Source organism: Mesoplodon mirus (assembly GCF_964341445.2).
Source record: "Mesoplodon mirus genome assembly, chromosome: 14".
NCBI lineage: Eukaryota > Metazoa > Chordata > Mammalia > Artiodactyla > Ziphiidae > Mesoplodon > Mesoplodon mirus.
Window position 1 is genome coordinate 32,961,376 of NC_138990.1, and position 15,991 is coordinate 32,977,366.

At 47.6% G+C, this 15,991-nt stretch overlaps 1 protein-coding gene across 5 annotated transcripts in view; it reads left to right on the forward strand.

The window, feature by feature from the left end:
- The window catches only part of LPIN1 (lipin 1), a 73,030-nt gene that overhangs the window by 28,585 nt on the left and 28,454 nt on the right, over positions 1–15,991 (forward strand). For 3 of the 5 annotated variants that reach the window (XM_082642481.1, XM_082642480.1, XM_082642483.1), the window contains exons 6-14: positions 6–113; positions 3,542–3,671; positions 5,008–5,323; positions 6,437–6,530; positions 7,190–7,380; positions 8,439–8,532; positions 9,286–9,355; positions 12,662–12,754; positions 15,814–15,893. In XM_082642481.1, the coding sequence (XP_082498607.1) occupies positions 6–113; positions 3,542–3,671; positions 5,008–5,323; positions 6,437–6,530; positions 7,190–7,380; positions 8,439–8,532; positions 9,286–9,355; positions 12,662–12,754; positions 15,814–15,893 (1,176 nt within the window). The remainder of the gene's footprint in view (positions 1–5; positions 114–3,541; positions 3,672–5,007; positions 5,324–6,436; positions 6,531–7,189; positions 7,381–8,438; positions 8,533–9,285; positions 9,356–12,661; positions 12,755–15,813; positions 15,894–15,991) is intronic. The other 2 variants (XM_082642484.1, XM_082642482.1) reach the window with 1 other exon arrangement.

The window sequence follows — 15,991 nt, forward strand, 5'->3', positions numbered from 1 at the left end:
TCCAGTAGCCTGATAGATTGCAGGGGGCGCCCCCCTCGTCTGGCAGTTGCGACCGAGGGCGGTCTTTCTAGTTCTTGCCCTCCACAATCTTCCGACTTCCACGCTTCGGAAAGGTAGATGGGTTATCTTCCCACCGTGGATGTCTTTGATAATAAAAACTTTGATCTAACTCTTAGAACTATGTGTTGCCATTAACCAAATTACTTATGTGGAAAATACATATAGATTCTATGAAGTGAAAATGTAGATTTAACTCTTATCAATCTATTTTACCAACTAACCAAATCACTTATGAAGAAAATACGTATAGATGATTACTTTTCCTTTCATATTAAGCATTTGTCGATGGCTAGATTTTTTTTTTTAAAGTACTAAATTTAACTCTCTGGAAATTAGGGTCAAGCATATAATTCTTTCTAATTTTGTGAAGTGCTTTGAAAAATAGAACAATGCATTGAAAATTGGGAATATGATCTCTGTTTTGTGTCTGGGGTTGTTCAACAAATAAGTTTACGAGACTTTTTTAAGATGTTGCTTAAGCATAAGGAGAGTTATTATTATAACTCACTAAATAGCTTATGGACTTTCCGGGACGTCCCTGGTGGTCCACTGGTTAAGACTTCACCTTCCAAGGCAGGGGTTGTGGGTTCAGTCCCTGGTCAGGGAGCTAAGATCCCACACACTTCACGGCCAAAAAACCAAAACATAAAACAGAAGCAATATTATGACAAATTCAATAAAGCCTTTAACATGGTCTACATTAAAAAAAAATTCCTAAAAAAAATGGCTTATAGACTTTCTGCGTAATATAATCAGATGTTTCCACAGCATTTGTAGCATAGAATTTTGGAGAATAGCATAGGATGGACTTGAAGGTTTGGGGTCCTAGGTTAGAGTCTTCATCTGAGGCAGAGGCCTTAGATTCCTGCCTCCATTCCCTCAACGTTGCCCACGCTTTGACCTGCCTGCTTTGTAGACTTACAGGGTTTTCTTTAGAAACCTGAACAGAGAAGCTGTGATTAACTTCTACCAGGGAAACTTTTTCTTTTTGATTGAACAACCCAATCTCAGGACGTACTTCACTCACAGGTTAATGTGCAGAAGAAAGGCCGTTTTAAAATGAGGTCAGCTAAGTTGTGAGCAGTTATAACTGATGTCCCTGATTGGGATTTCGGGAAAAAATGCTGAAAACTATTATGGCTAATAAATGCATTCGTTACGAAAATCAATCAGTGACCCTGAAGCTTACTTTTTTGAACAACCCTTATCTTAAAAGTCTAATACTTGGTAATCATATTCGAAATTTTGGAATCATCTTCCTCATCGATCACACTCAGCATTGGTAGTCTTCTTCCTCATTCATCTCCTGTCTGTCTGAATTCTCTCAACAAGCAGCGCAGACTATGCTCACGTATTTGGGTGCAGCATCCTTCCGAGAGGCTGGTGCGGCCTGGGGGGGGGGCAGCGTTTATTGTAGCGGCACAGTGAATGTGAGAGGTGGCACGTGTAGCTTATGGCTCACACAGGGCTGGGTCCTTTGTGAATATGAATTTGCCCACCTGCATGCCTCTGTGGGAACCGTGTGGCTTGTAGCTTTTATCACAGGATCAGAACGTTAGGGGTTCTGGAGTTGAGCCGGGTGACAGAGCTGTGTTCAGTGTGTGCATTCTTCTAGAGTGGGGTTTGGTAAACTACAGCCCGGGGCCCCAATCCGGCCCACCCTCTGTTTCTGTGAAGTTTTATGGGGCTCAGCCAGTTTGTCCATATATTGTCTGTGGCTGCCTTTGCACCACACGGGCAGAATTGAGTAGTTGCTGCAAAGATCACATAAGCCACAAAGCCTGGAATTCTTGCTACCTGGCGTCTTAGAGAAAACGTTTGCCGACACCTGACTCCAGAGCAGGCTCAGTCTCAAGGGCCTGACTTAATTTTGTGCGGTGGGTAAGACAATGGATTGTTCCAAAGAATTTATAACAAAATATAAATAACTTGTATTCTTTTCAAACAAATGATTTGAGGTTTGGGTGCAGCGCCGATGAGGGTAGGAAGCCAGGTACGATGGATTTCCCCCGTGATGCCTCTGGAGAAAGAACGACCCAGGTCACAGTTGTTGGCACAAAAGCCCCTCGCTGGAGGCCACAGCACTCCATTTGCACACATCACTGATATTGAACGTGTCATTCTGGACACTTTGGTACCAGAAAAGCATTGACCCTTTGGAGAAAAGCAGACTTAGGAAACTAGAGGAAGCAAGACAGATGGGAGGTGATGAACACTTCACCTCTCAGATGTCTGGAGGGCCCAGCGTTCCTTCTCAGGGGACTCCTTCCTTATGGGCACGAGTGTGTGTGTGTGTGTGTGCGCGCACGCGCGCGCAGGCACGCTCACACGTGTAGAGGTGTCCCATCGTTTACACGCCCACGGTATGCTATCTCAGGGTCCTCCTCTCTGCAGACTGGCCAAGCGGAGCCCGAGGGCTGCCATGTGCCATTGACACGGGTGGAGGGCAGCGGGCGCCCAGGGAGGAGGAACCAGCCAGCGTCCCCCTCAGTGTGAAACGACGGAGAGAAGCAGCATTTAGTCTGTTTGTCCGAATGGCTGGACTAAAGAGCCAGGAGCAGTTTAGCCGTTCAGGGTCCCTATTTGTCTGAAACATGCTGTGTGTCATCCACGAGCTCTCCTTGTCCTGGCAGGAAAGTTCCGTTCCCTTGGAGCTGACATCTCACTTGAACAGATAAATGAAACCAACCACATGATTGAGAGGTGACTTAGGGGAGACCGTGTGAGGTCTGTGAGAGAAGGTGCAAAAGGAAAATTGCAAGGGCTTTCCTTCTCACATCATTTAAAACTGTCATCTTAGAGGAAATGGTGCAGGACATGGAAGACCAGAGATCATTAAATGGGTCTTTCTTCTCATCCGGATGTTGTTTAGAAGGCTGTGAGAACTCTGTAGATAAGTTGATGGTTTCTGTGCTTGGACGGAGGTATGATGGCTCAGGGCTCAGGACTGAAAATGTAGAAAACGCAGAGAGGCAAACCCAAGTTACAGCCACGTAAAAGCTGGTCTGAGAAGTAAGCATCATGATGTGTTGTTGCAGGAAGAGCTTAGCACATAGGAATCTTTGAAGTATTCTTGGAAGATACAATATGTTGCAAAATCTCAGCTTGGAGGTCCCTGCCACGTTAGTGAGTTATTGGTGGAATCTGGCATTTGTGGTAAAGTTGGCCCATGATCAGTTTCCCGTTTCATCTCTCTTTTTTCCAACTTCCCCTTTTAAACGCGCCTTCTTCTCATCTTTACTTACTTGGAATTTGGCGGCATGTTGGGACAGGGCTACCCAAGTTGGGAGCACCTTCCCCCTTGGCACGTGTTCTATCGACCCCTGGTGGCCACAGAGGGGATAGTCATGAAGCCGTGGACGTAAGGCAGTGGCGGGTTGGGTGCATTTTTCTGGGCTCTCCCGAACCATAGAATTCTGGGCCAAAAGCAATTTTAAAAGTTTCCCTTCCCACTTTAATCATGCGTTTGTGTTTTCTTAAGTCCTTCAGTTTCCCGACCTTCAACACCTAAAAGTGATTCGGAATTGGTCAGCAAGTCTGTGGACAGGACAATGCAGAAGGATAATCTAGAAATGCTCTGGCTTTGGGGAGAATTGCCCCAAGCCGCAAAGGTAAGTTCCCCCCCGCCGCCTGCTCAATTTTGCCATGCACCAAAGGTAGTTTTGAAAAACATATAATGGGCATAGTTCTTTCTTTCAAGAAATTTTATTTCATATTCCAATGCGTTACAAGAATCTTGAATTATATTACTATATTGCAAGCTGGGGCTTTTTTTTTTTTAAATAATAATATTGTAAGATCCTTGGAAGATGCTACGGCCTCTTGTATCCCCAGTAAATCTTAGTGATATGAATAAATGAATGAGTGAGTGAGTGAAGATTGAAAGCATTCCTGTTATGACTCAAGAAGGGTAGCTCTTTGGAGACCAGCTCTGTTGAGGCTGAAGTTGTGGGTTAAGTCCCCTTCTAGGTTATTTAGGTTATTTAGCTTTCACGGAAAATGCTGATTTCTCTGCCCACAAGTGGTAGTGCTGATCCAGCCAACCATCTTTACAAATTCATGTCATTCGTTGCTGGAGAAACGGCACGAAAGTGCAGACCCATCACTTCTTCCGGCAAAACAGTTCCAGCCACAGATCCACTGTTGCATTGTTTTCATGTGTGCTCGTAGCTATGGGATCAGATACAGAAATGCATACGCTCTCCCCACTCTCTGGCCCACAGATTGCATTTCGGTTTCTGTTTGGATAAATCTTTTCCATAACTGGAAACTCCTTGGAGACATAGAGTCAGACATGCTAATTTCCCACTCGTGTGAACTAGCCACCAAGTCTGTCCTTGTTCATTCACGTTTTGGGGGTAGACTTCATTGAAATATAACACACGTGCAGAGAAATACCCAGATCCTAAGTGCCGAGATCAGTAAATTTTCACACTGTGAACATGTCCACGTGACTTGCACCCAGACCAGGAAGTGGGGCTAAATCAGAACTTGGAAACCCTCTGACCCTTTGCAGTTACTGTTCCAACTGACCACCCCCCCCAAACCCCCAGGATAAACCCAATCTTGACCCTAACAGCAGAGATTAGTTTTGCAAGGTTCATCATGTTGGGTGTAATCGTAATTCACTTGTTATTCTTATTACTGCAAACGCCCTGTGGTGTGAATACACTTCCCATTTTCCTGCTGGACCTTTGCGTTCCGTTGCTAATCTCACTCACTGCTGTTTGGCAGTTGATGTTTTCTGTGAAAGTTCATTCACTTTGGAAGTACTGTCCTGGGTTTCCAGACCTTTCGGCAGGTACGGAATCACCAGGTGACTCCTGAGGCTTCACCGTGTCCTGCCAAGTGTGGGCATGGCTCTGGAGATCCTTGCCTGCCCAGGTGTTCTTTGGTGACTCAGTTTCTCTCTGACCTTCTCTCTCCATCCCTGCCCCTTTGATCTAGTCATCTGCACACAAGATGAAAGAGTCCAGCCCGTTGAACAGTAGAAAAATCTGTGATGAGATGCACTTTCAAGCCATCCACAGTGAATCTTCAGACGCGTTTAGTGACCAGTCACCGACCCTAGCTGGGGGGTCTCCCGTGCAGCCGCTGTTGGAGGAGAACAAGCCGCAGACGGAGGTGCAGTTCGCGAACGAAGAAGATGTCGAGGCCTTAGGAGCCGCAGCGCCCCCGTTGCCTACGATCGAAGAGTCCAAAGCCCTGTCTGCTAGCGCTGCCCCAGCAGCCAGCAAGACGGATTCACCTTCTAGGAAAAAGGGTGAGAATGCCGGTCCTTCCCGGCTCCCTCCTGTGAACTTGGGGCTCGGCAAACTACAGCTTCTTCCCCCCAAAGTTCGGAGTGCTTCAGAGTGGAAACAGGACATCTCTCCTGTTCGGTCCTTACCCTTTTGCTGAATATGTGAGTTCTCAGAATTTAGTCATAGAAAATCCGGCCTGAAGGAGGCCTCAGGGATGGTGTGGTGAGCCCCGCCCTGTGCAGGTCAGGGATGCTGGGGTCCAGCACACGCTGGGACTGCACAAGACGTTGATGACTAAGCTAATCTGTGCCCCCCTCTCCCCTTGCCCCTAGTTTCTCTCTAGTGCATTATCCTGTTTTAATTTCTGTGTACTGTGTGTCACTATTTCAAATGATCATTTGTTTCTTTTTTTGCCTGACTTCCCTACTAGAACATATGTGCTCTACAAGGTCAAGAATCTTTTTGGTCTGGTTACCTGTTTCCGTGGTACTTAGAATAGTGGTTGGCACGTAGTGGGGGCTCCTTACATACAGCTGAATGCCCACCTTGTTGCCTGTCTGAGCAATGCCCTTAAGCCTGTCAGTTAGCCGTGTGGCTTTGTGCAGTGTTCTAGGTTTGTATGAACCAGTGACATAATTCTCCAGCAGAAGTAAACTGTAAGGCTGCAGTCATGGTGCCCAGGGACCGATGGTACCCTCTTTAGGGTACCGTGCTTCAGAGTTTTGATGGGGAAGTGCTTCATGAAAGCGTTATTATTTAGTAATAATAACAACAAAACCAATGCCATTAATACCAATAATAGTAATAATAATAATATTGATGGTAATCGTGTCAATATATTGAGTGCTTAGTACTCTTCAGGTCCTTCCCAGCTGGGGAGCTGAGGCTCAGAGAAGTTAGGCGACCGGCCCAGGCCACACGGCTGGCGAGGGTGGGAGCCACATGCGAACCCAGGCCATCGGCCTCGGCGGCGATGCTGTGCCGCTGGCTTCTAGCTCTTGGGTTTCTTGCAGTTTGGGCACTTGTGAGCACATCTGCACACTGTGCTCAAGTGCCCTTTCTGGAGACAGGCAGAAGTCCATGAGGTTGTTTCTGGAGAATAGCGCTCTGATTTGACCCCTTTGCTGTTTTAGACAAACGAAGCAGACACCTTGGTGCCGACGGCGTCTACTTGGATGACCTCACAGACATGGATCCTGAAGTCGCTGCCCTGTATTTTCCCAAAAAGTAACAATCCTTTTTATTCTTCATACCGTTTTCTGTAATCTGAATATTGATCTGGGAGTCCGCTTTTTCCTTACATTTGATTAGAAAGTGAGTAAGAAAAGGCCGCAGGAGGCTCATGTTTTACTGTGAGAAGAAACCAATGAAAGCAGTGGACTCTCTGTGTAGATGTGACTGTGGGTGTGTCCCCAGGTGGCATCTGAGCGGGAACGCAGGCACGAGGCCACCTCCCCGATGGCACCAGGGTGGTGTCGCAGTGGTCAGCGGCCCACAGCCCGAATCAGTGGCAAAGAGCGGGCAGCTGTGTGGCCCTGTCCCTCCCCAGGGGAGAGTCCCCCGTGGCCATTGGGGGCCCATCTTCAGTTCTCCCGTGATTTGCAGGGAGGGCCAGATCCTCGGAGCGTGTAGCAGAGGACTGTGGCCTCTTAGGACAGCGTGCTTTCTCTTCCGTCGGTTTCAGTGTGTCCGGGAGAGGGTGCAGGGAGATGCAGAGGCCAGAAATAACTGTCTTCCCTCCTGAGGTCGTTCACTGAGCTCGTCTGTCATTGTCGTGGTACCTGAATGAAAGTCTGTCCTGGGATGAAATCATTGGCTCCTCGATCGCCAGAGCCCCTTGATATCCACGTGAGACCTCACAGCCCGTTCCACTCTTCTGCTTCCAGCGGAGACCCTTCTGGGCTCACAAAACACGCCAGCGACAACGGAGCCCGCTCAGCCAACCAGTCCCCGCAGTCCGTGGGCAGCTCTGGCGTTGACAGTGGCGTGGAGAGCACCTCGGACGGCCTGAGGGACCTGCCATCCATCGCCATCTCCCTGTGCGGCGGCCTCAGCGACAACAGGGAGATCACCAAAGGTACCGTCCGGGAGCCGGTCCTCAAGCCAAGAGCGCCCCCTGGTGGCCGCCGCTGGGAACGGCTTGAAGCCTGGGCTCCTAGAATGCGTTCAGGTCACGGGCGATGTTCTCTGGCCCAGTTAGTGGAGCACACGTGACCCACTGTTGCTCAGGACCTGAATGTTGCTGCCTGGCAGTTGGCTGACCTCAGGGTTCTGTGGGTCACACGTGGCTCCAGGCGACAGCAAAGCCACTGGGGTCACGGGTCGTCAAGTGTGCCTGCCGCGCACAGCGTGTGCCCGTCCTGCAGGGGTGCCCCAGGGCGGCAGCGTCAACACGGGGGAAACGCAGTACGTTGCAAGTGTGCAGAAGTGCCGGAGGAGGGAGGGATGTCTGAGCAAGTGCTGGGACACATCCCTGCTGTATCTGAAGGAGGCACCCACCCTACTTATAACAGTGGTGTCCCTGTGTCTTACGCCAGTTATGTGGTGAGGTGGCCCTGAGACCCCCAGTCGATGCAGTCAGCCATTCCAGCTGATGATTCCTGGCCCTGGTGGCCCTGGGTGTTTCCCACCCCCAGCCTGCCTTAGGCAGGTCACCGCGCTTTCATTTGTGACTTTGTCCATCCTCACGACCACCGAGGGGGAAGGCGAGGTTCCTATCCCTGCGTTACATGTCAAGGAACTGAGGTTTGGGCGGGTGGATCACTTGCCCAAGGTCACACCAGTGACTGTGACTTAAACCCGGGTGGCCAGACCTTGAGCCCTGCTCCCCGGTCATCTGCTTCTGTGGACACGTGTGTTTACCGCAGTCCCACACGCCTGCTGCTGCGTAAGTGTGTGTGCCCTGATTAAGGGTCAGCCGGCCCCCCGTCCTCCGATCGCCCCACCTCCCTCCATTTATGTGCAGACACTGCCCCCAAACTAACGGAAGCCCCCTTTGCAAATAGATTTTATAGGATTGTCTGCACAGTTGGAATGTATAAACTCTCAAAATACCTGTGAATATGAGCGAGTGAAAAACAGGCCTGGTTTTTGAACCAAACTTTCCTTATGTTTTCCCTATGCTTGCTTTCGCAGATGCGTTTCTGGAACAAGCCGTGTCGTATCAGCAGTTTGTGGACAACCCTGCCCTCATTGACGACCCCAATCTTGTGGTGAAGATCGGGAATAAGTAAGTTCCTCCCGAAAGTCATTTCAGCTGTCGTGTGATAGTGCTTCAGCTTCAGTTTCTCAACTATAGAGACCTGGACGATAGCTCTTGGAAATGTATGAAATTAAGTCTTTGTTAAAAGTCTGCTACCGTCTCTTCACTCTTGGCAAAATGCTGCGTCACTATATAGCGAGAACATTGACATAACTGGATCCCGGGGCGTCTACACTCACCTGCATGAGATTTCATGATGGGAGGTGTGATGTCACAACCTTGGCCCATGGGGCTCGGCCCGTATGATGTGCGGGTGTCGCACGGTAGACTGTGCACACACCCCGTGAAAGCGTCGTTGTCTAGGGTCAAGGGGCGTGCACGTGTTTTTACAGACTGTTGGCAAACTTTTCTCTCCAAGAGGAAGCCATGGACGTCTACGCGCTGAGGGTCCTAGTTTCCTTTTTCTTGAAAGGTGGCAAGAAACGCCCCAGCACGTTGGTGGTGGATGCGCTGCGGAGCGAGGGCTGCTCTCGGCGGGCCGCTTGGTCGCTCGCCACGCCGTGTGTCGTGCCAGACGGCCGTGGCTGCTGTGGGTTTGATGGAGGAGGGGCTCCTGCAAGGGCGGGGCATGTGGGGGGCCGGGCCGGGGTGCTGGCCACAGTCTTCGGCTCTTTAAGGACCCAGCTGGGGTTCCAGAGCCTTCCACGACCGCTTCTCAGGACATGAGGCTTTCAGTGTGAGCCTTGGTCTTCTGACGTCTTTTTTGTTGTTTCGTGTCAGATACTATAACTGGACGACGGCGGCACCTCTGCTCCTGGCGATGCAGGCCTTCCAGAAACCTTTGCCAAAGGTGAGCTTTACCCTGAGAAAGAAAGGGACATGGAAAATGATGGCGAGATGAATGGGGGGGGCTGGAACTTAACTTAGATTTTTTTTTTTTTTTTTTTTTTTTGTGGTACGCGGGCCTCTCACTGTTGTGGCCTCTCCCGTTGCGGAGCACAGGCTCTGGACACGCAGGCTCAGCGGCCATGGCTCACGGGCCCAGCCGCTCCGTGGCATGTGGGATCTTCCCGGACCGGGGCACGAACCCGTGTCCCCTGCATCGGCAGGCGGACTCTCAACCACTGCGCCACCAAGGAAGCCCGGAACTTAGCTTTTCATTTAGAAACCACGAGGTGAATTACACTGTACTGTTTGGAAGTCCAAGGGTGTAAACGTCAGGGTCTCTCTTGCACCTTGACTGTCCTTCCCCCCTCCTCGCAATCAAGGCAGTCCCCTGTCCCCGCACCTGCCGTGCCAGGGACACAGGTGGAGGCAGAGCAGACGGGCCGACATCTGAGCCCAAGGGAGATGAGGGGAGAAAGGGTGAAGGGTGGGAGCAGGCAGCAGGGTTGGGCGCAGGGAGGTGCTGTACCAGATGCCAGGTGCCACCGTCAGCATCAGGCGTCCCTCAGCCAGGAAGCAGGTCTGGGGCCGATGGGCCGAGGAGGAGCAAGTGCGGGCTCCGGGCAGCTCGTAGCCGCACCTGAGCGCAGGTGAGCGGCTGCAGGGAAGAGACAGGGCGAGGGGCAGATGCACCGCCGCGGCCCCGCTGTGCCCGCGTCCTCCCCCTGCCGGCTCCCTGGGCCTCGCCTGGGATTGACTGTTTTCTGGCGTTGGGTCTTTCTAGCAGATGCTGCGTTCTTTTTGCTGCAGAGGCCACGTCTCACACTTGCCTCCTTCATGTGCTTAGCGAGTGCTTTGTTCTGCCGGGGATGTTGTGGTCTGTCGGAACTCTCATCTCTGAGGTTCCTGAAGGTCTAAGCCGACTTCGCTGAGCCCCTGCTCTCTCCCTTGTGGTTGTGTGTGTGCGTGCTTTGGGATTGTGGCCTCATCCTTGGTGGTGCTTTATCTGTGAGTATCCTTTGTGGACGGGGCTGAGGGCGTGTTCTCCAGAGTGGGTTTTGTTTTGTCCTCGGCAGCTTCTGCATAGCATCCATGGCCCAGGAGAGACGTTTATGTTATGTGTCTCAGCTCTTACAGATCAAAAAGAAGAAAGAACAGTGCACTAGATATTTAGTGATAAAGTTCACAGAAAAAGAAACGACTCCTGAACTTAAAGAAATTAGTCTTTGTGGTAGGCGTTCTCAGTCTTTCTACAGGTTGTCAGTAATTTTTTGCATTCTGTTTTTGCTGTTTATTTAATATAGAATTTATCTTTATATGTAGAATTTTTCACCGTTTTCTTTTGTGGCTGCTGGGTTTTGTATCACACTTGTATATTTTGAGAGTCATGAGTGAGGTATCAGGAACCAAATCAGTTTTTTTTTTTTTCTCTCTCTTCAGCTGGTTATTGAATCAGGATGCTTTGGTTGCAAGAAACAGAATGACTACAAGTGCCTAAAATAATTGGGGTTTATTATCTGGCATAATAAGAATGTTAGAGGTTGGTAGTTTCAGGCTTGATGAATCTGGGTGAGCTTCTTTGATTTCCTTGGCTTCCCCTTTACGATCCCAAGATGACTGTTTTACCCATCATCTCATACAACTGCATCCAAAATAGGAAGGATAGAGGCAGGCTTCTCACATTTCATTGGCCACAACTTGGTCACATGACCACCTCCAAGCCAGTTGTTGGCAACACAGTGGAAGGGCCAGTCGAAGTGGTGCTGACCAATCGAAGTTCCTCCCTTGGAGTTGAGCCTGCCTTCCCAGAACATCCTGTACACAGTGTAGTCTGATTCTCAAGCAAAGTGTTGGCTATGTTGGCAAGAAAGAAAGGGGATGATTCACCCAGGGAAGCAACCGAGAGGGTCTGTCAAAGCTACCTAATTATCCCGATACCGTTCATTAGATAACTCTTTCTCCCACTGATAGGCAGTTACAACTTGATCATATTACTACTTCCTCCGTGAATTTAGATTTATCTCTGGACTTTGTCTTCTGTTGCATCAACATGTTTACTCATGTCCCAACACTGCTTTCTTTTAAATACTATGGTTTTTAAATGTATTTTAATAAAATAAATTTTATTAAGGCTCATGCCTACTTATTATTCTGTCTGAGTTTTCTTGGCGAGTTTTGTTTGTTTGTTTTATAATTGAACTTTAGAATCAATTTGTCTAGGTTTGAAAAGAATCCTGTTAGTTATTTTTAATTGGAGTTTTGTTATATTTATGGATGAAATAGGAGGAATAGGGTAATTGACATCTTCATGAATTGTCCTATTCGTGAATTGGGTATGCATGGTTTGCTTTTTGGTCTATTTTGTGGTTTTCTTTTGTGTCAGGTAGGGATTTTTAAATGATAGAAAGAAGCACACATCAGGCTAAATATGTGAATTATTTCTCTTTCCATTTACCTGCAACTCGTTCGGTTGAAAGACTTAAATCTTTCTTTCAATACTAGCTGAGGTATCAGCTACCTGATAGTTCTGTAAACCAAGGAAAGGAAATTAGATAACATTTACCTTGGTCCTGGAAGTAGCCTCAAGATGGCTATTTTGTTCTTTGGAAATATGTAGAAAATTATTATTATTTTTAAAAAATTTATTAAAGTACAGTTGGTTTACAAAGAAAATTATTAATTAACATTTAATCTCCTCCTATTCAACTGGCATTTATTTAGGGCAAGAGTATGAATTTTCTTTTTAATACTTGAGCTTTTAAATCAAATACATCTATTAATACTCAGTGTACCAAAATTTGGAAACTTACATTTACTAAAAAGATCCTGTGCATTTTACCTTTTGTTGAAGACTGTTTACCCTATACCTCCTGTTAATCATTTCATTTTTTATTTTATAATCATCTTATTGAGAATAACAATATCATAATCAGTAAACCACTTTAATTTGAAAACTTCTGGTCTGACTAATCACTAATGATTTTCAATGCTTTCTTTTTCTGTTGTTGTTGTGTTGTATTTTATTTGTTGTTTGTTTATTCCTTTAACATCTTCTTAAGTCTTCATGCTTAAGTTATCTTAATGTAATTTTGGACTCCATTAGGTTTTGTTTCTCAAAAATTTTTAATCCGCAAATAGTATGTTGTGTTTTCTCTGATTTTTTTTTTTTTTAAATCTTACTTTAATTTGCATGTGTGTGTCTTTTGGTTTGAATGTGCTAAGTTGATCTTTTTTTGGTTCCATTATTTATGTTACCATCCATTTAAAACAGGCCACGGTGGAATCTATCATGAGGGATAAGATGCCCAGAAAGGGAGGAAGATGGTGGTTTTCATGGAGGGGAAGAAACAGCACAATCAAAGAGGTGAGTCTGAAAAACAAGAGCGTTCCTACTTAGCTCAGTGAATTTTGGTTTTGGGTAGTAGGGTTTGTCTTCACGTGCGTGTCAGTGAAAGAAGCCATCACACTGAGTGTGCAAGAGTCAGGCCTGCCACAGGGTACGCAAAGGCAGCACAGAATGAGGGGAGGTGGAGAAGGGCCCGGAGCGGTGAGCAGAGTTGCCGTCACCTCCTGGCTCTGTTACCTCTCAGCCTGGGGACCGTGGTCGGGTCACTCCTGCTCTGTAAAGTGTCTTCATCTGTAAAAAGAAGAGATTCAACGTGATGTTTAAATTTTTTTTTTAAGTTAAATATCTTCCTGTTGCTTGTGAGAACAGTTTTAACGAGGTAGACTTACAGCCTAGACTAATTCCCATTAGTTGTTTCACTTCGGTGGCTTTGGCTTCCATATCTATAAATGCCTATAATTTGTTTCAGATCTTTGCAACCTCTCAGCCTGTTTCTGGAAGCACTTTCTTTGCTTGGCTTCTGTGCCAGTGTGTCTGCCTGGTCTTCCCCCCAGCCTCGGGGGCTGTTCCTCCCCTGGCTCAGCCCCTTTGTAAGTGGGTCCTCAAGGGTTGTCTTAGAGCCTTCTCTCCTGCTTCGACTGCCTGTTTTTCCCTAGGCAACCTCATTCACGCCCATGCGATGACTCCATTTTTATTAACAAGGAGGGCGTTTTGTACTCCATGTCCATTTATCAGATAGCCAACTAGGCAGATATCTCCATGTGGATGCTTCAGGCACTTCAAACTCGTCATTTCTGAAATCGATCTGATGGTTTTCTCTAGAGTTCTTCCTTTGTTGGACCACCGTCAGAAAATGGCACCATTGTCCATCCACAGGCTAGTACTTCCTTCTTCCCTCACCCCTCCTGTCAGTTCGCCATCCTAAATATCACTCAGGCTTTCCATTTCTCTCTAGCTCCACACCCCACAACTCAAGGCTGCCACCTTCCCTCCGAGGATTGCTTCCAAATGGTCTTTTTGTATCCATTCTTGCCCTTTCTTCCTCATTCTCTGCAGTTGGCATTGGTCTATGTAGTATAATGGCCGCATTTATATTTCTCCCTGCTTAAAAGCTTTCCGTGGTTTCCCAGCGCTCTTATAATTAAGACCAGTATCCCTAGCATGGTCTACAGGACTTGTGTATCCTGGCCCCTGCCTCTGTAGAGCCTCACCTTTTGCCATTCTCCCCTGCCCTCTGTGCTTTGGTGTCCCTGGCTGAAAGTACATTCTACCCCAGGACTCTTGCATGTGTTATTTCTCTGCCTAGTGTTCTTAGGACCCCTGTCACCCTTCTTCACTTAATTAACTAGCATCTCAAATGGCCCTTTCTGGGCAGGTTAGTCTAGTCTGCTGGTCTCTGCTCTCCTAACCCTGCCCGTGAACTTTTCCTTCACAGGTTTGCTCATCGTTTATAATTATACACCGATTAGTACGACTATTTGATTAACATCCCTGTCCCCTCCAGACCCTAAACTCCATGAAGGCAGAGACCACACGTGCTCCTTGTGGCTTGGATCCCTGTGGTCTCCCGAGCACCCGTTTTGGGACCCAGAGCAGGGGTCTGGCAGATGTTTGAGGGAATGCTGATTATACTTTTGGAATCTAGTGTGAAGAAACCCCAAGGGCAGCGGGCAAGCTGGTTATTATAAGCGTAAAAGAAATCCCAGGAGCTCAGTTTGTGTATTTCATTAGTTCAAAGGGAAAGAGTCTGTTGGGTGGGTTTCATCAAGATAAAACTGTTCTTGGGCATTTCCTGTTGGCATACCTGAGCTTTACTGACTGTCCCGTTATCTCCAAGGGGTATCAACACGGTAGAGCAAGCATGCGCTTTACTTTAGGAGACCTAAAGTGTAAGGGGCCTTTCTGATTCTCTTACTGGAGAGCAGAATGTTCGAGAATTTAAGATGAGGGCTACTTCAGAGACCTATTTTTGCAGAGTGTCCAGAGTTTCATTAGTTGGAACTGAGGAGAATGCGGCGTGCAATAAGGAAGAGTTACGAGATCTCTTAAAAACCTGAAATATATTTCAGATAGATACACATTTTTGCGCTGGTCTAATAAAGAATTGTTAATAGTGGCGGCCAAGTTACCTGCCTCAACAGATAAATTAAACATTAACTGGGCCTGTTCTCACATCAATTATTTGCATGCTTATAAAAAGCTAAAGAATATTTGAAAATCGCTGGTACCCATCAGATGTTAAGCTTGTCACCCTGTTACACTGTTTCTATCACTCATTTTCTTTATTCATATTAAACACATCCATCTCTGCCCCCCTGACCAAATGACCACGAATCATGAAATTTGATTGTACATTCTTTGTCCTTTGACACACCTGTCTGGCCTGTGATGACTTCCTGTGATGTCTGTGGGGCTAGTGGATGTTCTCCTCTTCCTTTGCCTGCTGCGGGCCAGGCTCTGTGTTTATGTGCAGCTTCTCCGTGGTCCTCACGGCAGCGTTAGGAGAGGCATGTCATCATCCCTGTGTAGCTGGGGAGGAAACGAGGCTCCACAAGGTTGCATGACTTGCCCGAGGCTCCTAAGCCAGGGAAGCAGGACTGGGCCCAGAGCTCTGAGAATTCCAGAGCCCTTTCCAGTATATCAAAGGAGCATCTTCTATTAAGAGCACGCAGTATTGAGAAAGAGAATGCGCCCATGTTTTTCTCAGGCAAAATATGGTGTGAAAATATTTTCAGGCATTTCTATCAGCAATTATAAGAAAATATTTTGAAAGCCCTCGTGTATCCAAGCAGCCTTTGATAAAGCATTTGCATAAGCTACAGTGATTATGAAGTTTGGTTTGGTGCCAAGAATACTTATGGAAAACAGACTTATTTTTGTCAGAAATATTTCTCAGCTTAATTGTAGACGGCTAAGCAAAGGAGTAACTGGGACCCACCGTCCCTGTGGGGGCGTGCCGTTGGGGAGGGCATTGGGGCCCTGCTCTGGACTCTGGGGAGCCCGTCACAGAACGCCAGTGGTTGTGTAGGTGGTTTCCCTTTGGTGTGTCCATGATTCTTTGTCTTCTTCTTCTCCAGGAAAGTAAGCCAGAGCAGTGCCTGGCAGGAAAGAGCCACAGCACTGGGGAGCAGCCGTCACAGCTGGGCATGGCCACCAGGTACGGTGTGTTGTGGCTCCTTTCTGTGTCTAGGGTCAAGGCACAGATGCTGATAGGATTCACCGAATAGCCCGGGCCATGGACCCAGATGGACCTGT